Source organism: Stylophora pistillata, chromosome 4 (genome assembly GCF_964205215.1).
Source record: "Stylophora pistillata chromosome 4, jaStyPist1.2, whole genome shotgun sequence".
Lineage (NCBI taxonomy): Eukaryota > Metazoa > Cnidaria > Anthozoa > Scleractinia > Pocilloporidae > Stylophora > Stylophora pistillata.
Window position 1 is genome coordinate 23,630,168 of NC_142522.1, and position 25,286 is coordinate 23,655,453.

The 25,286-nt window shown below is 38.3% G+C and overlaps 4 protein-coding genes across 5 annotated transcripts in view; 2 read left to right on the forward strand and 2 right to left on the reverse strand.

Moving 5' to 3' along the window:
* Positions 1-33: 33 nt before the first annotated feature.
* LOC111335174 (uncharacterized) lies at positions 34-8,330 on the reverse strand. 2 transcript variants are annotated; one of them, XM_022941035.2, is made up of 5 exons: positions 7,980-8,330; positions 3,405-3,438; positions 2,692-2,823; positions 1,355-1,595; positions 34-653 (listed from the first exon to the last, which is right to left on the reverse strand). In XM_022941035.2, exons 1-5 carry the CDS (start codon positions 8,328-8,330, stop codon positions 272-274), a joined length of 1,140 nt encoding a protein of 379 aa, XP_022796770.2. In that variant the 3' UTR covers positions 34-271. The 2 variants fall into 2 exon arrangements, with proteins under 2 accessions (XP_022796770.2, XP_022796769.2); XM_022941034.2 differs by having other exon boundaries at positions 3,321-3,438.
* Positions 8,331-18,249: 9,919 nt separating this feature from the next.
* LOC111335182 (ethylmalonyl-CoA decarboxylase-like) lies at positions 18,250-22,942 on the forward strand. The gene is made up of 4 exons (XM_088758930.1): positions 18,250-19,619; positions 19,973-20,191; positions 21,430-21,560; positions 22,260-22,942. Exons 1-4 carry the CDS (start codon positions 19,137-19,139, stop codon positions 22,330-22,332), a joined length of 906 nt encoding a protein of 301 aa, XP_088615056.1. The 5' UTR covers positions 18,250-19,136; the 3' UTR covers positions 22,333-22,942.
* On the reverse strand, positions 22,624-24,701 carry LOC111335181 (small ribosomal subunit protein bS16m). The gene is made up of 4 exons (XM_022941041.2): positions 24,535-24,701; positions 24,303-24,373; positions 23,965-24,022; positions 22,624-23,274 (listed from the first exon to the last, which is right to left on the reverse strand). The coding sequence occupies exons 1-4, from the start codon at positions 24,655-24,657 to the stop codon at positions 23,125-23,127; spliced, it is 402 nt and encodes a 133-aa protein (XP_022796776.2). The 5' UTR covers positions 24,658-24,701; the 3' UTR covers positions 22,624-23,124.
* A 47-nt stretch (positions 24,702-24,748) lies between these two features.
* LOC111335173 (molecular chaperone MKKS) overlaps positions 24,749-25,286 on the forward strand; it is an 8,438-nt gene continuing 7,900 nt past the window's right edge. The window contains exons 1-2 of the mRNA XM_022941033.2: positions 24,749-24,928; positions 25,064-25,155. Of these exons, the coding sequence (XP_022796768.2) occupies positions 24,881-24,928; positions 25,064-25,155 (140 nt within the window). The 5' untranslated portion in view covers positions 24,749-24,880. The remainder of the gene's footprint in view (positions 24,929-25,063; positions 25,156-25,286) is intronic.

Genomic DNA, 25,286 nt, shown 5'->3' on the forward strand with positions numbered 1-25,286 from the left:
AGTCTTCTTACCCCAGTCAAGGATAACATAGAGCATGGTTAAAACATTGGTTTATTCCGGATTTACTTATGATGGGTTTACTGCAGTTACCTTATAGATTTATGTGTTTGCATTGAGATTAGATAAAAAAAATCACCTCGATAGTAATAAAGGAGTGTACAGGTATTGTCGTTGTCTCACAAAAGAACACGAATTCTCACATGACACAAAGACTTTGCTTCGTACAAAGAAAGCTACAAGTCAATGATCTCAGTTCTGTTCAATGTTCGGTTCAAGGCTCGATTACCATCAGATTTGAAACGCTATCTTTGAATTGTTCCCACCAGTGCATAAGGCCGACTTTGTTTATGTAGCAGTTTGCATACTGTTCTGCAATATCACTCGCGGACAAGACCCTGCTCCAAAGATTAACTTCTGTCACCTCACCCGGTCCAAAACTATCACCAATACTGAAGCCCCCTCCAACTGTATCTTGATCTTGTCCAATAACAACTGTTCCGCCAGCGGGAACCTGGTGATTTTCCTTCAAGCCTGTTCCGTTGCTTCGGAGTTGTCCATCCAGATAAAACTGCCAGGCGCCGTTAGTGCCTTTCCAAGTAACACAGATGTGATGCCACATGGTGTCACTTATCTTTACCCCGGTGTCTGTAGCCCTTGGAAAATGATCATAGACAAATACACGTTGGAAAACTCTCATATTCTCCAGAGAATGGCTTCTTCCTTACTTATTAGGATTACTCGCTGAATTGCTTAAGTTGTGAGTCTGATTTTAAAATTTCACACAAACAAACGGCTCATTCCATAGATGAAATGTTAACAGTCAAGGAGATTTGACTTAGCCAGGTTACCACTCCAAAAATTATCATCTTTATTCATCATCATCGCTCTAGTCATTGTTATTGCGTACTATTATTGTTTTATTTTTTTGACTTCTGTTCATTGTTATTGTGATTATTAGCATCAAAGTTCAAAAGAAGGGGTTTCAAAATATCTACCGTTGGTGTTTGAGGCCTCTTATCGATTAGGTTGATTGAGGAAGAATACTATGCTGCAGAGTGGTTGATTTTCCATAACAATTATGATTGTTTTTTTCTTTATGATACCTCCGTACCAAAGTATGTACTCACACGCAACACAAAATTACATTGATGCTTTCCTGATTTGGATAATGCCGTTACATTTTTGTCAACATTTTCCGACATTTCTTGAGCATTTTTGTTGGCTGTTCTATCATGATATGGCACTGAGTTTTCCGTCTTTCAATACCTCAGAAATTGCTTCAGTGCATTGCTAAGCGCCCCGGAAAAAGTGAAAGAAAGTCACTTTATTGGTTTGTTTCACGCTGATCATTTACCTGCTTCCCGGCTCATCTACGTTGATCTCAATATTCGGTTCATTCAAACAGACATATATGGCATTTCCAATATCAGAACCAGAGGCCTCTGCGTAGCTGTAGAGGCACTGTGAACTCGCTGAATCTGTATCCTTCCTCTTAACAAAAAGACACACCGTAAATTCCGTGAGATTAGATGAAATGGCATTTTCTTTGATGGCGTAACTGTCGGTGGAAAGTTGTTCAAAAATTATCCGGTAAGCTGTGGAAAAAAAGTGAGTTCCTTAGGAGACCAGAAGTGCCATTTCTCACGTTTTCTATGGAGAATTTCACAAATCAATACAGCAAAAGACGGCCTAAGATTAAGTACCGTGTATTGATTGTCAACCATTGACATAGTTTATAATACAACAGACTAGACTTCAAGCAGTCCACTACTGCAAATATCAAAACATCTTGCCAATAAATGTTTTGACATCTACATAAATAATTTCAGATTTCCAGCGGATCGCACGTGTGCACGTGCGTAAACTGTGGTCGCCATGCCCCTCTATTTCAACGACGGTAATGAACGAAGAAAGTGCAGTAGTACAGATTTATTTAAGTATTGGTTTCGACCAAAAAAGCAACACTAAAGGACCTTTGTAACATGTAGCTATGGAGAACACAAAAGGAATTTCACTTTAGCCCTTAAACTACTCATGGTTGACGAGGCCAAGGGACAATTATTGCTTTTCAGTAGGTAATATACTATTATATATATCATTATCCAACTACACTCCGTAGAGCACGAATAACGTCTAAGACGAGTATCACGTGGTATTTATCACTCGTTAAAATTCTATCATATACTTTAATAGAGGTAATTACGTTAGCGAATCATTTAAGGCCAACAGCTATTACCTGTTTTACATCAAAGATGGCACGGCAATAGTTCACCGATGGTCGACAGATAGTTCGCCGATAGTTCACCGATAGTCGACCGATAGCTCGCCGATACTTCAGCAATAGTTTACCGATAGATCATTGACACTATCGGCCGATAGATGGACGCTCAGAAGAAAGACACTCGGCCGACACTCGTCCGACACTCGTCCGACACTCGTCCGACACTCGTCCGACACTCGTCCGACACTCGTCCGACACTCGTCCGACACTCGGCCGACATATCGGTCGAATATCGGCCGACAGTGTCGACCGACACTGCCTACTATAAACACGATTTAGCCTAATTGGTAGAAGCTAAGCACATCTATCACAAAAAACCGCCAAAGCCTAAGGCCAAAATTCAGGGATTTAAACGTATACAAACGATTTTAATGTAGATCATATGAAATATGTTTCACGTGTCCACAAACCTGTTGAACAAGAAAGGCCTTCAATCTTTTCACACTGTGTCCCGTGAAATCCTGACGCACAGCTACAGTTGTATCCGTTGACTCCGTCTATGCAAGTTCCATTGTTTTTGCAAGGATGGCTCTCACAAGTAACTTTTTGGGAGTATAAGATAACGTTCATACACTGTAATCAATACTATTTTGTTAAACGCTAATGTAAAGAGACTGGAGAAAATATCGGACCCTTAAATGAAAGGCGTGGGACCAATTTGACTCCGATGATGTGCAGTCATTTTCTGCTATGCCAAGCACAAAACTCTTTACAATCAGTTATTTTTTTCAATAAATATCAACTTATATTTATCAATTTGTTCACTATAAAAGAAAGATGAAGATATCTTTCAAATAAATAATTAATCATATCTACATAAACCTTTACATTTCTTTTATCTTTTCCGTCCTTGTCAGTTTTCTATTTTACTTCTCTCTTATATTATTTTACTTCTTCTTCTCTCTCCGCTTTGTTTTGTTTTTATTTTCTGGTTTTTATTGATTTGTTTGTTTCCAAGTCTCGAATTCATACACTTTGCCATGTGGCTTGAATGATATTATTTCAACATTTTCATTCTACTGTTCTAAGTTTTTCTTACTCAGATCAGCACAAGTTTCTCCGGTCCAAGGGGGCTTGCACTCGCATGAATAAGTTTGTTTTTCCCCGTCATATATACACTCACCTCCATTTTTACAACTGTTGGTTGTTGGACAACCCTAAAGAAAGGCAGTAACACACCTTATTATCCAATCAAGTTGTGTTTCGTAGAGAACAAATAAAGCGCGAGACGAGTACAAATATCACGCGATATTTGTACTCCAGGGCCGGGTTGCTCAAAGCTGTATTAAGATAACCCAGGGTTAGTGTGAAATTTGATTTCAGATCTGAAAGCTCTGAAAGAAAATTCAGCTTAATTCCATTTGTCTACAATTTGATGATTGAATGTCCTAAGAAGAACTAGGAAAAATTATCCCAAAATGGCTTTTGATTAAAGAAATGTAGAAACCTGGATTAAAATTTAACCCTGAGTTAGAGCTAATCGGCCTTTGAACAACTGGGCCCAGAAATATCCACAAAATTCGCCCGTACTGAAATAACAGTTTGGTGTGTTGGATAATAAATCTCTTATTAGACGTTTTGTTGTGTTGTATCGCTGAGCATTTTTACTCGTTGTTTGTATTTTGACTCGCCCTACGGGATCGTCAAAATACGGCACAACTCGTAGAAATACTCAGCGATACTACACAACAAAACGTCTAATAGGTGGTTTGCAACCAATCTCTAGAGACACAGGTAACAATGGTGAAAGGAACAAACGCTGGTGGATGAACAAAAGAAGCTAATGAAGAAAGAAAAGAAGCTATTGTTTACGTCCACCAACATGGCGGCCATGACATAACGTGCAAACCACCTATAAGATGTATTTATTATTCAACTACACTCTGTAGAGTACAAATAAAGCCCAAGACGAGTTCAAATATCACGCGGTATTTGTACTCCAGAGAACCGGTTGGAGAGGTTTTCTCGCATAGCGCTAGCGCAAGCGACAAATTGGATTGAAGTTACAAATTAAATCTTTTTTCTGACGACGAACAGCCGGAATGGCTGGCGAATATTGATCCAAGTTAATTAGATAAATCGAACGAAGAAAAGCGGTTAGACGACAATGAAATTTCATCATTTATTGAAGAAAATAGAAATAGCAACACGACAACGTGCCAATTCCGTTTCGCTTCGTATACTGTCACGCACTCCCCGCAAGTAACTATCCGCAAAATTCGCCCGCGCTGAAATAATAATTTGGCATGTTGGATAATAAATAACTTATTAGACGTTTTGATGTGCCATATCGCTGTGTGTTTTCACTCGTTATTTGAATTTTGACTCGCCCTAAGGGCTCGTCAAAATACGGCACAACTCGTAAAAATACTCAGCGATACTACATAACAAAACGTCTAATTAACAATTATTCCACGAGCGCGCGTTGGATATGAGATGATAGATAGCCAACGAGGCGCGTAGCGCCGAGTTGGCTATAATCATCTCATATCCAACAAGTGCGAGTGGAATAATTGTTTTATTAAAAACGTTAAATTAAATTATTAAATTTTATTAAATTTTTAGCTCTCTTTTAATTTTAAGCTGAGAAGTACGCTTACCCATATTTGTAGATTATGGTATTTTGACTGATATACCATAATGGCTAAGCCAATAACAAGTCTTGAATTGCATTATCCAATGATCTAGTTTTTAATAATAAGATATATATATACGTCGTGAAAAAAACTGTTCAGAACACGAATATGAGTGTGCCAAAGAAGAGCCTCTCTCGATTGAAAAATTTAACTTGCATATGAGTGGGAATGCAAGGCTCGAGTTCTGTCGATAAGCCAATCCCAAAGAATAATGCATTTAAAAATGACATCCGTTCCCCTTGTTTAACCAACTGACAGATTCTGAAGAGATCGGAAGATTAGCTGATCAAATTCAAAGACAATGCCCTTTCAGTTTAGTGTCTCAAATATGGCCATAAAAGGATATCTTGAAACAATAGCTTTAGAGCCAAACAATGGCTTGTTAATTCACGAGGGAAATTCAAACTCGCTGCCATTACAAGAGGGAAATTCACGAGGTAAATTCAAACATAGCCGATTACCGCACGAGCGCGAAATTTGAATATTTGGCGAAAGCCCGTTAATGTCAAATCTTACCACAGGTGGCCCAAGCTCTGTCACAGGCTCTTTCACAATGAATAATTAAAGACTTTGTATGGTGGTTTAGTTGGACTTGCTTTTGAGCTCCGTAAATGTAAAGTTGTGTGAAATGATCAAAGAAATAAAGTATTACCTTCGTAGAGAGTAGTCTGTGTTGTTCTCCTCGCGATTTGAGGCCGTTTTGATGTGTTTTAGCTTGACGCCCTAACTTACCGTGCATAAAATACGGGTAAGAGGATATTTGTAAAAATCCATTGAAAACAGTGAAGATGGACAGTATCGACGATCTAGTCAAGTCGATGAGTTTACCCGGGGTACCTTAGTATGTTTGAAGAGTTAGTGTTAGAAGACTATGGGGAGGACCCGTTGAGAGAGATTTGACTAGGTTCCAGGTTGACCGCGCATTAACGGTCTCTCAGCTGCACAAGAAGTTCCTTCCACGCATTAGAAGAATTCCGAACGGCCATTAATTTGAAATTCTCGCTGGATTGGTTGCTCGACAAACCGACTTTTGGCTTTCGTGCTGCCGAGTTTTGATTCGAGGGAAAGTATTTAAGTGTTGTTTTCGAGCGATTTTGGCGAGCATGTGTCAACAGAAGTTTCCGACCTTCCCGTATTTTATGCACGGTAATTTAAGGCGTCAAGCTAAAACACATCAAAACAGCCTCAAATCGCGAGGAGAACAACACAGACTACACTCTACGAAGGTAAGACTTTATTTCTTTGATCATTTCACGCAACTTTACATTTACGGAGCTCAAAAGCAAGTCCAACTAAACCACTATACAAAGTCTTTAATTATTCACTGTAAAAGAGCCTGTGACAGAGCTTGGACCTCCTGTGATCTTACCCTGCCTAGGAGGGAGTTACTTTTTATTCAAGGTCACTTGCTACTCCCAAAACATTCATCCTTCCATCTAGATAATGGTTCTTGCATTTCCAATCTTCCATCCATCATGTTAATTCCATATCATTATCGAATGAGAGGATTACCATAATACACCGATATTAAAGGAAAATAAAATCGAGCTCACCTTTTACTTGATATTTGTTTTGATGAGAGAGCATAATGAGTCAAAACTTACCACCTGCGTTGTTAAAGATAATTTTAAAAAACCCTTCCGCTTACCTGTCGCCACAGATTCTTCAGGGAAAAAAACAGTTTCTAAGACCTGCACCGTATGTTACCTTTCGTTCGAAAGATTTGGCCATAAGAATACAAAATGCTAACTGAATATCAGTCAATGAGACCATAGATTTTTTCAACTATGGTTTTGTTAAATACATTTCACACATCAGAGATGCATTAGTGCAAAACTGACAGAAGCAAGTCAATATCTCCTTTCTTCGGTTATTGTTTGAATTTATGTTTCCTTCTGATATAGCTTTATTTTCTCGGTACTCTAGTTCCTAAACGAAATATCTAGCATGTTTCCAGAAGTAAGAGAAAAGCTATAGTTCTGATCATAGTGAATAACGTTTGAGAAACCACTCTACGCCGGCGAGTACTCCAAAAAATATTTTCCCACGAATATTTGCATAACCATTGATTCATACGAGCCATTTATTACCCTTCGTCGAAGAAATGGAGGCTATTCTGTGTTCTCTTGTTTTCCTCATCGTTTCTTAAATCGTGTCATTAATCAAGGAATACACTTAAAACAGCTCAAACTAAAACGTCACAACTGAAATATGAGTATGATTAGGTTTTTATTGTTAGTATTTCGATTGTATCAACATTGTGGCATACACGGAATCGAGGATAAATCATTTTAATTTTTTGATGGCATGCAGCTGCACGTTTCTCAGAAGGCTAAAATAATGCAAGGATCTCGCGTGAACATGTTCGTTGTAAAGGAGGTTAATTGTGAACTAGAAAGGAAAAAATAGGGTTAAATAAAGTATTATATGCTAATGTTGTCCAACACACCTTGCTGTGGTGACCACCTGTTAAGCAATAAATCGATCTTTTTATCGTTTTACCGACGAAATAGCGTACGCGAAATTTTATGACAACAATCACTTTTGGCACATGATTTACAATATCACTCGTGTTCGCCCCACACCTCGCTCAGTGAGTTGAGTACGCTAGCAAATCGATAGAAGGTGAGGGCTATCGCTTTTACAAAAAAGCTATGGGTTTGCTTTAGCTTGTGCAACCACAACTGATAGGTCTTTTACCGATCATACCTTCCTATCTTCTTCGTTATTCCATGATAACAGTGAACCGCATCGAAATTCTATTTTCGCTCAACTTCAGTTATAGTGTTATGATAATCACTTTCCACTTCCCCACCTCCTAAAAAAATATAAAATCTACTAAGGAAAGGGCATGACGCCAAAGACTTCAACCCAAATAAGTCGATTCTTTCAACAAATGAAATATCAGCGACAGGAAAACACAAAGCCCAGGCTGGTTAATTTCAAAATTAAATGCCAACTAACAAATTATCTGCTAATTAAACTGTAGCTGTCAACTTTTAGCATCGACTGGCTCTCGCAGAACCTAATTAAAAAATCAGGCATTTTAGGCTATTAGTTACCTTCAGAAGCATCGAGAAAGTGCCACCTTCCTCGAACTGCAAATGTGTGTTTTCTTTGACCACAGAGTTATCGTGCTTGTTTAGTTCACAAGTTCCTTCGCCATGAGAAGTTTGAGGAGCAAGTTTGAAGTTTGTTGAAGTACACCAGGCGTTTTTCAAACAAGAATGACTACACCAAATTTGGCCGGGAGACTCAAACCGTTTTAAAACGAAGCCTTTAAGCTGCTTATTTATCAATGTTGTGAGGTATGCTGATCGAGAAAGAGCGGAAGACTCTATTGCGGTGATAAAAACTGCACAGTACAGCAATCCTCGAAAAAGGACAAACAAAGGAGCGTTTTTAGTTCCCATCACCAATATCTTCGATATAATATGCGTTTGTTAAGTGGGTTTATTGAAGTCTTCAGGCACAAGTTTACTCACGACCGCATACGATTCTTTCATTGGTCGATTTACGTCCGAAAAATTTTCGGAGACGTACGGTTCTACGCGCCCATTCGAACGAGAAATACAGTTGTTGTTTATGCACTGCGCGTAGGGCTTTTTTTTTAGCACAAAGAGGAACAAAGTTGTTGTTTGTGCACTTCACGCGATGCTTTTAGAACGAGGAATACTTTCGTTGTTTGTGCATTTCAAGCGGAGTTTTTAGAACGACGAAAACACTTCGAGCGATGCTTTTACAATAACAAATATACTTGCTATTTGAACACTTAGCGCAGTACGTTTTAGTAGAATGAGGAATAAACTTGATGCATTGTGCACTTCGCGTGTTGCTCTTTTTCAGTACAGCAAAGAAATAAAGATGTTGTTTGTCCTCTACGTGCAGGACTTTTTTTTTTATTATGAAGAGGAATACACTTTTTTTCTGCACTTCACTCGGTGCTTTTAGAACGAGGAACACCTTTGTACACTTTGCAGGTTGCTTTTCAGTACAACAAAGATTACTCTTGTCGTTTGCGCACTTCACGCGGTCCTTTAAGAACGAGACTGAATTACTTATATTTTTCGTACACTTTACGCAGAGCTTTTACAACGACGAATACACTTCAAGTCAGTGATGCTATTAGACTAAGAAAACTTGTTGTTTATTCACTTCGCGTTGTGTTTTTTTTAGTAGAGCAAAGAATACTCCTTTTATTCGAATGTACACTTCGCACAGTACTTTTAGAACGAGGAATACCCTAGTTATTTGTACACTTTGTATGTGATCCGCTCAAATGTTACGAGGTGAGATAATAAGTCATGGCCAGGAAGAAACCAACTCAGATTCATGGATAGACTGAAAAACTTTACGACTTGTGAATAAATTAGACGATCCGTACATGTCGTACGACTTGTTAGTGTATTTGATGATCCGTACAGGTCGCACGGATCGTAAAACCGTCATAGCCAAAGCTTTAATATAGGTAGACGATCCGTACGGCTTGTACGACACGTGAATACATTTGTTACGGCAGTTGTACAACTCGCTCAAGCAAATTAACCAGAGGTACTAGGACTCTGTTCTTTACTTTAATTCTCTTCCAAAAGAGTTGACTTCAACCACAGTGACGCTCTGTGCATCTAATGCTCTAGCGAGAGGTACCAACACTTTAAGTAGGAAAACCGTAGACATTTTTGGGTTAGCTGACCGTTTCCTTAGTGTATCCGTTTATTTTGCAAAAAGGGGAAAACTGGGTGGCCCTCCCCGAAGTACTCGTCTAGAGCCAAGGAACCAATTGGACGCTAACAGCTGCGCACAGCAATCGTACACGCAAACAGGAACTTCAGTGTGGGTAGAACTCAAGGTCAACTTTACTAACGCAAACACAACCACCTGTGAAACTGTCTAACTGTCTAACACGGTACTCAGGAAATCCGCGAACTGAGCAAAGAAAGCACAAATCTACCAAAACAACACGTAGGCGCAAATGGCAAGGCTTAACAAAACAAAAGGCTTCACTGGCAAAGTCTCAAAACAACAACTTCCAATTCACCTCACAACACATTAGGCGACTCGTAAAGATACGTGGTATTGGACATGTATGCAACACCAAGACACAATTAGTCACTCTTTTTGATATTTTTTTAGCGGCTAAAGAGGGCTTACGCTTGTTGTAGCTGCAACGGAAATGATCAAAATGAATTCCCAGTTAATGTTTGAACCTTTACGTCGATTTAATAAGCGTGGTAAGCTGCCAAGCAAATGATTACATATTGTATGGATCATCCTTTCGAACTGAAAAAAGAGACGGTTCAAGTTATATCTTCGAAATGAATAGAGAGGTAACACTATGAAGTGTAAAGAACTCACAAAACAACTTTAAGGAACAAAACAGCTGAACGAAAAATAAACTTATGTAAAGAAACAGTAAGTTTTTAACGGCTGCAACTGAATTCATGTATTATTAAGGCCTCTATGATACAGAAGTTATGCGAAAGCCTAGATAAATTTACGCCAGTTTGTAGGTCGTTTTCCAACATTTTAAGTGTGTGCTCAGTCATCGTGATTGGTACATATAGAAGCCGTTCAAATTGAGTCAACAACGACAACAGAAGATTTGAAGGGCGTAAGATAAGGTATGCCCCAGAAACAAAGTAGGTTCCATTTCCCCCATACAAAAATGAACTCAAGATTATCCTTAATATCCGATTAACAGATTCCATGAATAAAATGCCCCTCCTTGGTTAAACATTTTTCTCTTCAGCAAAAATATACAATCTTATTATTCGGGTTTTTACGAAAGTGTGCAATGAATAAGATCCACATGGCGTAGATCTCAGTTACTAGTACCAAACATGCCATTCACCAGTCCCTCTCGCCGATTGAATACGAACCTGTTGGTGCATAACGACAGGCGGTGGTATAATTCTCTTCACGCAAGGCGATCTTCAGGGAAAAAAAAAAGCCAACGAGGATAATATCCAGCCCATCTTGACTGAACAAGCCTAGTCAATAAAGGAGTTACCATAGCAAAATTATTTCGCTTTGATGAAAATCAAAAGTGAATTGTTTATTTTTGAGCAATGGGAAAGAAAAACAGCTTTTGTAGCACTTTTAACACACAAAACTCCTTTATATTTTCCTTGTTAAGATGGTCTCCCGCCTCATTTGTAACTCCATTGCCGACATTATCCGAAATTCACGAACTTCTTAAGTCCGCTCCACACAATTTGTCTTCTTGAGCGGGATCAAAACGACGAATCCCGAGTGCATGGGCAAGATGGATCCATCTTGCCTGCCCAAGTAGCCAATCAAAACACAGGATTCTCTTCATCTTGCCCTCGGGTGTTGCCAGCTGTACATTTCAGAAAATAATGCCTGCGTTGAGAAAATCAATGCAGGCATAGTTTGAAATTTTATTTTAAATCAACAGGGAGCGAAAGCAAACCTTCTCTATACTTAATAGACATAAGCCAGGTTTCGTGCCAACTCCGATCTTAAATTTACAGAGAACATCTCATGGTTTGCTACAATTATCATTCTGTCTCAAAAAATTATTACTACACCCTGTTATACTATTAAGTCTTCCTGTTTGAGGAAAAGACAACAAATATTGACTTTGTTGAGAGCAGCATTGTTTTGCATATTCTTTAAACTGCTACGCCAAGTATTTCCACAAGTACGAGTTCTTCAGCTTTTCCCAAGATTGAAGCTTCAACTTCTTCTTTCATCCTTAGTGTTTTGTTTGGAATCAGATTGGCATTGGTTCTTGGTGGCACTGTTGAGTGGAATTCTAAGGATAAGTCTAATTTAAGCAGTTTTAGATCTCCGTGGGGTGTTCATAACCACGCCTTTTTGAAAAGACTGAGATTTGTCCGAACTAGAACATACTGGTATGTTTACATCCTTTGGCTATCGGTCTGCAGTAGGTTTTTATCATCTGAACGTCTTGTTTCAGTTAGGATATTCCCCCACGTTCTTCTGTTTCTTTGTCTCCATTACCGAGAAAGTCATTACCTCGAGCGAACTTCTGCCTGATAGCACAGAAGTTTCAGCAGTTCCATTCCTGATCTCATTGGGCTTTTGGGAGTCGTTCATTGCGAATCGGCACGCACAGTTGACTTACAACAATTATAATATCTCGGGCCGTGTAGTGACCTTCTCATTACAAACTGACTATATTTAGAGGAGAAATAAGACCTTGTCTTGAGCGTGAGACAAAGGAAAAAATTTAGAGTCCTCATAAGGAATTGAGCGTCAGACATCCGGGTTCTCCGCTCCGATGCTCTACCATTAAGCCATAAAGACTCTATGGTGAGCAAAGCGATAACAAGGTTCGTAACTCGTGTCCTGCATATTGCTAAGGTGAGCAAAGCCATAACGAGGTTCCTAACACGTGTCCTGCATATTGCTAAGGTGAGCAAAGCCATAACGAGGTTCGTAACTCGTGTCCTGCATATTGCTAAGGTGAGCAAAGTCATGACGAGTTTCCTAACACGTGTCCTGCATATTGCTAAGGAGACCAAAGCCATAACAAGGTTCGTAACTCGTGTCCTGCATATTGCTAAGGTCAGCAAAGCCATAACGAGGTTCCTAACACGTATCCTGCATATTGCTGAGGTGAGCAAAGCCATAACGAGGTTCCTAACACGTGTCCTGCATATTGCTATGGTGAGCAAAGCCAAAACGAGGTTCGTAACCCGTGTCCTGCATATTGTTAAGGTGAGCAAAGTTATAACGAGGTTCGTAACAAGTGTCCTGCATATTGTTAAGATACGTCACAAGCGTCGTATATGCACAAAGAATAAGAAAGATGGTTAATCTTAAGCTTGGCAATGAGATAAAGAAAGGTGTTTTTAGTCTTTCACGAATGTTTGACAGAGTTGTTACTTTTCTATTGAAATAAGGTTTTTTTTTCAAATTTGCAGAGTATCCTTTGGAAAATCACCTTTGCCACTCCACCGAATATTTTTCGACGCTTTGTCCGTCAAGAAACATTCTAATTTCAGCTCGCTTTTGCGCATTTTGTCAAGGCTTTAGGCTCACGACACCATCTTATGTGTGAGTGGCTAAAGATCTCAGCAGTTGCTAATTCAGTTACATACATACATGGGGGCTTTTCAGGGCCAACTCCCACCCATCCCACCCCAGGGAGGATATCCACTACACAGTAATCTCGTGCGCGGGAAATTAACGTCTCCTACCCCTAACCCTGCAGGAGACGGGGCCTACGGTTTATTCGTCCTTATCCGAGAAGACTAGAATATCTATCCATTTATTATAGAAAGGTAGCAAATTCTCCTCACTTATTTTAAGACCATGAGTATCGGTCCGGCCGCGGCTAGAACCCTCGACCTCCCGCACAACACAAAAAATGGCGCTCTAACCAATTGATCTAACCGGGAGTCAGTTTCCGTATGCTTTAAATCGTGAGGTATATTCGACACATTTCCAACATTTTGATTTTCTGGTGCACATAAGTTCGGAAAATTCGTCCTCTAAAAATCATCTTAATCCTAATTTTTACAATCGCTTGGCATTTCTACACAACGTCAAATAATCTCGTTAGGTTTGCGGGAGGTATTCGATTAAAATATGATATGGTAAATATTCATGACTTATGAGCACGATCTTGGATCTTAAATGTCCTAAAGTCAGAAATGTCGATGAAGTCCAACCAGAAAAATAACTAAAGAGCCATGAAAACGTATACGGGATAAAAATGTTTAGTCCATTTTAAAAAGCTAAAAGTGGAAAGAAAAACATAGCTCTGGACATAAAAGGAAAACGTCTTTGCCTCTTCACGAATCATGTCAATAATCAGCTTTTGCTAAGTGCTCGGAAGTTTCCGATGAATTTGCTTGGGTGTTTGCTCTCTTTTGTTCGAATCCAACTACAAAATATAAACAGCCACTTTTTCATTCGTGTCGCGCATAAGCCAAATACATTGGTATTTTCATGAACAAGTTTTAAGATAGTCTGTTTCGTCTCGTTGGGGAATTCCTGTTTTAAAAGTAAGATGCACTTTACGCGGTTGACCAAGGATATAAATAACAATGATAAAAAACTGCCTTTATTACACAGTCAGGTAATATTTTGCGGATAGATGTACTCAGTACCTCGTAAAAAGGAAATGACAAAAGCCTTTCTGGGGAAAAAAGCAGTGACATAAAGAAATTCGAATCAGGATATCTGGGTACAGGAATTAAGCTCAAAAATAAAATTTGTCCTACAAATTTGCATGATAAAACCAGTCTGCGTTCGCCGGGTGGGTAAACCGTTGGCCCATGTACTTTACTTGTTAAGGGTTCTCTGAGATTTGGCCGAGGTTTAGTGCATTTCGTTTCCATTGCAGAGTTTTGTTGCCAAAATCTTAGGTTTGCGAATTGTAAGGTGAAACCTCTTGAAGGATAAGCTCCTCAGGATCACGTAATTAAAGAAATTAATCTAACCATGGAAAATGAGCCAAACGGTGACTACAGATACCAGTGGCTTACAAAGACGCTTAAAAAATAGTGATTTAAGTTGGCATTTGAATGAACCCAAGGATTCAGCCAAGTTGATATCATCAGGGATACTATTCCACACGAAACAAATTCTATCAAAGAGACAGTGCGAGGTACGATTTCTATTTGTCCCAAGATAAAGCTCAGTACTAACACGGCGAGAGCGTCCCCTCACAAATGGAAAATATCTATCAAAGTGTCTGGCAAAGACAACACCTCCTTTCATGCCATTATAGGAGAAACCTAAGTCTAGATATTCAAGCCAGTAATTTAGTGGCAGTAACTTAGGTTTGATTAGACGGTCCTCATGAGACAGGTCTCTGTCTTCCTACAAAAAAGCGCGTAGCTCTTCTCTGCACCTGTTCAGTAACAAATAACTGCTTTTCAATTGACTGAGGGCCCCAAACTTGTAAGCAATACTGACAAATGCGAGCGAACTAAAAAACAATAAAGTTGCAGCAGAGTTGTACAGTCCACCAGTCCGGCACAATTTCTCTTAAGGGAAACCCATCATCCTCTTTGCCTTAGCCACTATCATAAATCTGTGCTCCTTCCAAGAGGTGTCGTTTGTGATAATAACCCCAAAATCTTTTTCGGAGTTAACGACCTCTAGATCAAAACTACTTAGTTTATAACTTACTTTCCTAAGTCAAACTAAATTACTTACTTTGCGACTTAAGCAAATGTGACAAGTATCCATGATTTCAGAAGAATAATGCAATCTTACTGTCACTGACTGTAATAAAATAGAGTAAGGGTATGCAATCTAATCGTGAATAGCGTAATTCATAGAATCCTGCGTGTTACTGTTTTGTAAGTACGCCGGAAAATTTCCAAAGAAAGAAAAAAAAAGAAACAACCTCCCTCCCCTCCCCGCTTAATAAACGAGGGTGATTACCTTGGTTTTGGCTTTAGCACACTTAACTAAAATGCACACTATCTATGTAACATTGGTGATGTTATAAGTCATTGTCAGGAGACGGTTGTCTATTTGACCGCTCTAACTATCGACCCATTTCTGTTCTTGCTATTCTATCTAAGATTCTTGAACGCCATGTCCACATTTCATTTTATAACTTTCTTACTGAAAATGACCTGCCCTCTGATTCCCAGTTTGGCTTCAGAAAGTCTCGCTCCTGCGAGCTTGCTGTTACTGATCTTATCGATCGCCTCCTCGACAATATGGATACCGGAGTCCTAAATGGACTCTTGCTAGTCGATCTTAAAAAGACGTTCGACCTCGTAAATCATAGCATTCTTCTTTTAAAACTTCAAATCTATGACTGTTCATCCTCCACTGTTCAGTGGTTTACTTCTTATCTCTCTGACCGTTTTCAGTGTACTAACTTTAAGGGTACACTATCTGACCCTCTGCCTGTATCTATCGGTGTTCCACAAGCAAGCATTCTTGGTCCTCTTTTCTTTCTATTATTCATCGATGACCTCCCTTTATTTTTCCCACAGAACACTACTCTTCTATGTTTGCTGATGATACTTCAATAACTCAATCTAGTTCTGCTATCCACGAGGTAAATGCTCGCCTTAATCGTGACGCTTCTGGCGTGTTTGCGTGGGCTAATTTAAACGACATGGCCCTCAACACGTCTAAAACTAAATCTATCTTGATTACGACTCAACAGAAATTTCATCGTCTAAATGAACATTCTATTAATGTCGTGATTAATGGCAAGTTAATTGAACAAGTTCAGCATGCTAAACTACTTGGTATTACTCTTGATTGCCATCTTACATGGGAGAAACGCATTGATAATATATGTTCAATTGTAAACATATTTTCTCTCTTGAGAAGGATCAAACCGTTTTTCGGTCATCACTGTGCTCTACGTTTCTTCAATTCTTGTATTCATTACCACCTTATCTATTGTCTCGTCTTATTCGTCTTCAAAAACGTGCAGCTAGATTGCTCTTTGATGCCGACTTCACTCAATCATCTGTAAGCTTATTTTCCAAACTCAAATGGCTTTCTATTTTCGACCTTATAAAACTAAGAAAACTTGTACTTTTATTTACTATCACCAATAATCCTTACGCTCCTTTTTGTCTTAAACGCAAATTCAATTTCTTGTCTTCCGTTCGTCCAACTGGCTTGCGCACCAGAGCTTGCGCTTTTAATCTTCAAGTTCCCTACCCGCGGTCTAATTCTGGAAAGCGCACATTTGCTTACTCTGCTGCAACCCTTTTCAATTGCCTTGATAATGATCTTAAGCAAATAGATTGTGTATCTCCTTCCTCCATTATTTTTCACCTAGATTAAGTAACTTTAAGCATAAACTTCTTATATTATTCCTTAAGTTTGTTAGTAATGTTTCTCATCTTGAAGAATTAATGTGTTATGGGTGTCGTTTTTCTCTTTACTGTAACTGTATTAGAAGGTAATTAGTGTTTATCACCTTATATCTATGTTGAACCAAATATTTGTATAGTTTTAGTTTCTCTTGTAGTTTTGATAAGTAGTTTTTTAGAAAAGCTTTTCAAGATAAAAATTAGTGATAATAATTTTGAACGACATTTCGACCTCGCTGAGATCATTTTCAAGCTTATGAGAAGGAAAAATTTTTACATATATGTACTAAATTCAAGGCGTGGGAATGATAAAGGCGATAAAATATGGAAATATGTAAACGCTAGGCGTAAAATAGAAGTGATAAAATTCCAAAGGAGACGATACGAATAAATTAATATGAGAGTTGACGAAAGTAAAACTATAAATTATACGAAGATACCGTAAATCATTATAAAAATAGCTTTGCGCGGATTGAGTCTGTTTGTTTAAGCTTGGCTTAATTTATTTTATGAAAAGCATCTCGTAAATTTCATACAGAATTTAAGACAATCAACCTCTCATTCAAAGCTGTATAAATTCAGTAGGATGTTTATTAAAGTAGGTGAAATATTTACAATATGTCAGCATTTTGTATCATTTAATATGATAGAGATGGTTTACAAAGTGAACAATCTTTCTGCATGTAAACAAGTGTAAGAAAATACATGCCATTAATTCTCAATGGAAGGATTGTTAAATAGTCTAGCAGTTGAATAAGGAAATGATCTTAAACTGACCTAAATCAGATTGTATTGAAATTCTGGAATTTGCCTGCGAGTCGCATAACGATGTTTAATCAGTTGGCTGCTTGGCTTTCGGACCTCAATGTTCAACTGCAATATAGGCGACTTCCTTAGTTAATTTCGTGCATCAGAATACTCGAGTTGCCAGCACTGTCGTGGTTATACCTGAGCATTGATTTTCCAGTCAACATCTCAGCTTTATAGAGCATGGTTAGTGTAATTAGGCAGATTGATTACATTCCGAGCGATTTCTCCGCTGACCCTCGAATAAACTTACTGGCTGAACTCATTATTGCGCATTTATATGACCTTTTAGTACCCGTTGCAAATAATACTATATACAAGTACTTACCAGGTTAATTGACAATAACTAAGTTACAACAGTGGAGCGTCAATCCTTACTCTGAAATAACGTTTTTAAAGGAAATACTTTATACAAATGGATATTCTCTTGCTAGCAGTGAAAGACATGTAAGACTTTCTTCAACAAGTCTAATATTTCTGACCTTATATACAAAATAGAAGCGCAATGGAAGAGTAAATATTTCTCGTCGATTAGTTGAAGTTTGAAGTTCATTTATTTGTTTAAGCAGGTTGATTAATTGGCAGCTGTAGTAGCTGATGTGGACTTGCTGTCCTAACCCACCCATCCCACCCCAGGGGAGGACATCCATCAAACAGTAATCTCGTGTGTGGGAAATTAACGTCTCCTGACTCAACCCTGCAGGAGACGGGACCTCCATTTATTCGTCCCTATCCGAGAAGACTAAAATATCTAACCATTTCTTGATGTTATAGAAAGGTAGCAAATTCTTCTCAATTATTTTGAGACCTTGAGTGTTGGTCCGGCCGGGGCTCGAACCCTCGACCTCCCGCACTACAGTCCAGCGCTCTATCCATTGAGCTAACCGGGAGGCGGTCTCTCTTCGTGATGTTAGTGTAAATAATGTAAATAGCTGCCTTCCTAAGTCAAACTTAAATTGTAACTCTAAGTAAATTTAAGAAGTATCCACGATTTAAGGAGAATAATGTCAGTGACTGTGCTATATGTAGAGTAAGTGTATGCAATCTTATCGTGAGTAGTTCACGATTCATAGTATCTTGCGTGTAAATGTTTTGTAGGTACAACACAAACTTTTCCAGGAATGAAAAAAAGAAACATAATATCCCCGCCCCCTTCCCCCTCAGTAAGGTGATTACAATCTATGTAACATTGGTATTGTGAGTGATTTTACAAATCTTATCAAATAATAAATAGTATGTAGAATACAAATGAAATGAAATGAAATTGATAAAGCATAGAAGTTAGTTCTTCAGACTTCATCAATCAACATCCTTAACGACAACATGTAACAACTATCTTTATTAAGAACAAATTTTTAGCCAAAAAATCGTCACTTGTTCCAACCTGCCACATTTATGTCAAATTACTGCTTGTTCTTTTGGTTACTCAAAACCATAATCAGTTACAAAAAAATGAAAACAATTCGAAGACGACATAAAACAGGGACCGGAAATAAGCGAGTAAGGGAGGAGGAGAACTGGGTATGAGTTTTTCAGGCCCTCACGTCTTCCTCGGCCAATATGCCGGCTAAACTTTGTTGCATTTTACTGGTATTCGCCAAATGACCTTGGAGAAACATGCATGTTTACCTCCCAAGACTCAGGGTTAGTACTGCTAGGAAAACGTTTTCAAGGCTATTTTGCTCTTCGCCAAGAATCGGATATAACTTTTATGACGAAACTGAGGTACGAGAGAAATTCAGACTTTTGGGAACCGGTGATGTGACTCTATCTAAGCTAACAGGGAATCACAAAGGAGTTGCAGTGATATCTCTTATCAATCCTGCAAGGAAAAATGCACTTACAGGGTTCATGATGGTTAAACTTGCAGAAGTAGTAGACGAACTTGAACAATGGCGGCATGGAAAAGCTGTTGTTTTGCATGGCAGCGAAGGGTCTTTTTGTTCAGGGGCTGATTTGAGTGTAATAAAGGCGATCAATACTCCTGAAGAAGGAACCCTAATGTGTGCTTTTATGCAAAGAACTCTGAGTCGTTTGGGAAGGCTCCCTCTCGTCAGTGTGGCAGCTATTGAAGGAAGAGCGCTAGGTGGAGGAGCTGAAGTAAGTATTCTGAATGCATAAAGAGCAGCTTAAGAGGTAAAGAAGGGAGGGAGGGGGGGGGGGGAGGAAAACCTCTCGCATGAAAAAGTCATAATGATAACACAGCATAGGACTCTTATCTTCCCACATGGGATATGATGGCATGAGCAGGGCTAGAAAACACCTTTTCGTCTTGCAAAATGCAAGATGAAAGAAGAAAGGAAAAAGAATAAAAAAGAGGTGGTTATTAAAACTAAGTCAGATCAGGAGATTGGAAAAAATTTGAGTTGTGGCACCATGCAGTGTTCTTTATACCACTTGAACTTACCTTCTGTAAATAATTTTTTGAAGCACTTTCTTATTTTCTTTACCAGTTATCATTAGCATGTGACTTCAGACTCATGTCACAGGATGCAGAGATCAGATTTATACAGGTGAAGATGGGTTTGTCACCAGGGTGGGGTGGTGGTGCAAGGCTTGTCAGGTTATTAGGGAAACAGAAAGCACTACAGCTACTGGGAAGGGGAGAAAAGGTAAACCTGTCATATGCACTTCAGTTGGGACTGGTTGATGGTGAGCTACCAAATACAAAGGTAATTACAGATACTTTCTCAATAATTCAATAAATGTTGGCTTCACCTAGATATTCAAGATCATGCAATGATTGACACAGCAGTCAAATGCCCTGAGGCATGCCCAAATGTTGTAATGGTGAGGTGGCGTACACTAATTTCAGGTTGTTAGAATCAAGTTGTCTTACAACAGTTATAAACAATGCAAGCCAATAAGTCAAAGTGTTTCACATTTCACAAATATTTTTTTTTTTGGTTTTGAAAGAAAGCTCAAAACAGTATTTGGTAAATCAACATAGTACTAGAATTAAATAAGCTAATAAGCTTAGAATGACAAGGACACATCAAATCCAGTTGCTAGACACTTTAATTTACCTAATCATTCTAAGCAACATATGGCAATCTGCGGTCTTTCCTTACACTTAGGTAGCATGGAAAGCCGTAAAACTCTTGAACAAAAGCTCATCTTTTAAACCGGCAGTCTAAATCCCACAGGGATCAACGAACGCTTTTCATTCCACTAATTTATTCGTGTTTTTCTCGTTGCCATTTTCCCACCAATAACATAGCTCCATTTTCTGCCTTTAAAAGCACACACAACCCACAATTCCTCTATTTGCTCTGACGAAGGGCTAATGCTCAAAACGTCAGCTTTTGTAATCGTTACGGTGGCCAATTTACCATTTCAACTTTGTTATCCAAATTATTTCGTTACTCCCAAACAGGAGCCCCAAACAGTTTCTTTGGAAACTATCAGCCTTTATTAATAAGCTGATCCCCCATTGTATATTTGACATTTGATTGCATGATGGTAACAATCAAAGTATGGGAGGAGGTGCCTACCATTTTATCCTACTTCAGGAACACCTCCCGCCAATCCCCTAACAAAATGTATTCTGTGGTCAACATACACCACTTTCATAAATGGCTGCCGGATTGATATTCTTTTGTTTAAATTCAAATTAGCCTCACTAGCCTCGCTTGAGATAATGCATTCTTTTGAATTTTAAACTGGAGAACGAGGCCAGAAACGCTAATTTAAATTTAAACAAAAGAATATCAATCCGGCAGCCATTTATGAAAGTGGTCAACATACTGACTTTATACCATCCCAACACAAAGAAACTAGTACTATTTACATCCTTCCCCTTGTCAATCCATGTTAGCATTGATTGTTGAATACAAAAAATTATGATGTTGTTGTCTTGTATCCAACAAATAATAAAAATGATCAAAAATGATCATTTTGTTCCTTATAGGATGTGGTGACAGGAAGTTGTGACTGGTTGTCAGAGTTCCTCGAGGCAGACACTTTGGTGCTGAGAGCTATCAAGAATGTTGTGTCTACAGGAGATGACTCAAGGCTAAAAGATGAACTGGACACTGAGAGGTAAGTTGACATCATTTTCTTAAGGAAGTGATACAGTTATAGAAAAAAATCAAAGTTACATGGACCACTGTATAACAAAACCACATTGCACACAAACAAATATTTGTGGTTGTATTTTAAAACTATTAATAAAATCGATTTATTTAATCTTACCAGGTATTTACTCTTTAAAAACAGTAAAATGGTAATTTTGTTCAATTGCCTATTATTAGAATTGCCATCACATACTTTTGCTTTAAAGCCAGAATTTTATGAGTCGTTTACAAGGGGGGTTAAACAAATTTATAAAGGCTGATAGTTTCGAAAAAAACTGTTTGGGGCTGCGTCGGTGGGAGTAACAAAATAATTTGCATATATCAACAAAGTTGAAGTGGTAAATTGGCCACCGTAACGATTACAAAAGCTGACGTTTCAAGCGTTAGCCCTTCATCGGAGCCCCGACGAAGGGCTAACGCTCGACGCTCGAAACGTCAGCTTTTGTAATCGTTACGGTGGCCAATTTACCACTTCAACTTTGTTGATATATCCAAATTATTAAATAAATTTATATTTTAGTTTAAAACAGGTGTGGCTATTAGTAAGAGTAGAAACTATTTAGTACTATTTGATGATGCACAGTATCATATGATGTTAATATGAAAATAATGGAATTTTCCCATTTGGTGATGATATTAATCTTAGCATTTCATTTTATTGCAGATCAATTTTTTCGACTTTATTTGGAGCAGAAGCTAATAAGAAAGCTCTGGAAAATTCAAGAAAACACAAATAGCATAATGTTTTGTTGATAAAGTAAATTTAATCTATTTAAAGAGAGAGAGAGAGAGAGAGAGAGAGAGAGAGAGAGAGAGAGAGAGAGAGAGAGAGAGAGAGAGAGAGAGAGAGAGAGAGAGAGAGAGAGAGTGTGTGTAACTCAAGCGTGTACACAAGAATGTTTTGTTATGATGTAAATGTCCAAACATGGAAGAATTTTTGCAAAACCTTCTTGTATCTCTTAAAAAAGAGCACATCCTATAAAATTCAAAATATGCATACTAAAATGTTACTACAATGATGACACTCATAAACTTAATTGAACTTTAATTTCTGTTTGTTAATTCTGTGCATAAACAGGATAAGGAACTGATTTAAACAAATATTTGTATTTTGAAGTCCTTTATTTGTCCACATACACACTTAGGGTGAAATAACTTCTTCCAAGTTGTAAAAAGAGAATGCTATTAAGTTACAGAGTTAAAAACCAATAACTGTAACACCTTTGACTGTCCCATTGTAGCTTGCTGATATGTTGAGTCTGACTCCATGATCCCCAGTTGTAACTGGAAAAAAAATTCTGTGCATCATTTAGTAGTTAGGTTGATGAAATAAAGATAGCTACTGTGGGAAGTGTAGCTTTTTTATGCTAATTCTTGCTTCCACCCATCACAATACCATGACCAGAAAAAAAGATTCTCTTCAGCCTTTTGTGTGGTGAAGCAACTTGACGTCACTTTACAAAAACTTGACAGCACTTGGAAACTTTTTTAAGGAATCTGTCTCTTATAATATTCTTTCTGATACTAGTTTAACTATCAGTTTCTTTTTCACTATCTTCAGCTTCTTCATCCTTTTCTGCCTCATCCAAAGCATCTAAGGTTAGGGCTCCAACCGAAAGAGCTTCACGGTTCCTTGCTGCTGTAACCAGGCTGCGAGGATGAGGTGGAAGAATTCCAGCCTTGTGAAGAGAAATAAGTTTGTTTCTGATAAGTTTAAGGACTGTTAACATTTAATTCTACAATTGAGTTTAAAATGTGGTAGATTGGGTGACATGTTCACACATTCTTAAAAGGCTTCCAGTTCAAAAGTTATGATTTGCGAGCTGAGTGTACATGCAGGTGATCTTTGCATTTGGTCGTCTTAAAAAGTGTTCCAAATTTGAAAATTTTATTTGGTACAAGTCAGCCAGTCTTGAAGTATATGCATCCTGAAATTATCTTAATAAGTGTACAGTGAAATTAAGGGTTCTACAAAAAGAACCTGTGCTATGTCAGATACAAAATCTACCAAAAAAACCCCTCTTTAGAACTGGCCAAAAAGTATGTGGAAAGGCATTTATCATCTAACACAGCAGCACAATATCCTGAGGACAGGGTAAACTAACCTGGTTACACCACTAGTCACAAAGAAAAATCCATGAATGTGGTAATATTTTACAGGGATTTGGAAAACGAAATTTACATCAGATACAAAAAAAGAAAAAAAAAAGAAAGTGGTCAAACAAGACTGACCGACCTTGAATGACTTAATTTTCCCACAAAACGCTTAAATAACTCGAAACTTCCATGATGCCACGTGAACCTCTTCAACATGCTATCAGAATATTAATTAAGAATTAGGTTCAAGTCGTAATTTGTCATCAACTTACCAGGCCTAATAAAATGGCCACTGGTCGAGAGGGTCTTGCTCCAACTGATAGCCAGTACCTGAAAAAAAAAAAAATGCATTTATAAGAGGACATCACGATCACATCCAGTTGTTGTAGTCTGCAAAAATTTCTTTCATAAAAGTATCGAAAACTGTTGAAAGCAAGTCTGGCCAAAGTCCCCCGCAAAGTGTTGTAAAGTACCATGAGCTATATGATATGGCGCTATGGAAATCCTTCTTTATGTCACATTGTGTTAAAATGTCTGGTGTTGTCACCACTTAAAAGGTGGAGAAAGGGTATAGATCAAAATGATAATTCACTGCATTTCTAGATATTACCTTATTCTGTCCATGTTTAAGCTCACTAGCTTTTCATTCCGAGTGTTTGGCAAAGGATCATACGTTCCCACCTAGGAATATGATTGAACCATCTTAATAAAACCGTAAATACAAAATTATACAGCCAACAGCTCAACTCCTGGCCTGTACACCTACACACTGTACTGCCATGAAACTTTGCCTGTCCTCTTCCATGAACTTTTTATTATCGACTAGTGAATTGAATATATACCTGCTCAAGAGCTCCATAGTTTCGGGGTCGTTTCCTGTTCGTTGCCACAATATGAAAGAAAGGCCTATTCTTGCAACCATAAAGAGCCAAACGCAGCGTAACGATAGTTTTCAGCTTCTTCATGTTCAGTGGGAAAGATGACCGCGCAGAAGCAATCAGGCAGGCGTTCGTATAAGTAAACGCGCGGGATCTGAGTAGAGTAGGACCCAGACTTTTAAGGTAGGAAACAATATGGCGGCAGATGTGACACTTTGTCCGTTGTTCATATAGAGATACAGCTAAATTTACTTCAATGTTGTGGAAGAAGCAGTGAACTTCAGAAATAAATGTCCACTTCAATTTCTTGATGGAGGGTAAAAGTAATTCTTCGAGACTTTCTACGAAGACTTCTCAGGTATACAACCGTTCGGGCTGCATGATCATGAAAAAAATCATACAAGTTGTTTGCTGTTTGTAGAGTGGATTTTAATGTTTACTGTGCATCATTTAGCTTAATTTTATAAAATTGGATGTTTTGTATTGTATCTAGGTTTTGGTGCAGCCCCTGGATGATTCAAAGATAAGAAATTTGCTGCATAGTCTGCAGGATGTAGTGAAATCAGCTCTTGGACCTTCTGGCAGGTTGGATTTGATCATTGCATATGTGCCAATCAAGTCAACTATTTGGTATTCGTGCCAACGTTCTTTTATGGGATTTACGTTGATTTTGATCATTGCATGTGTGCCAATCAAGTGAACTATTTGGTATTCGT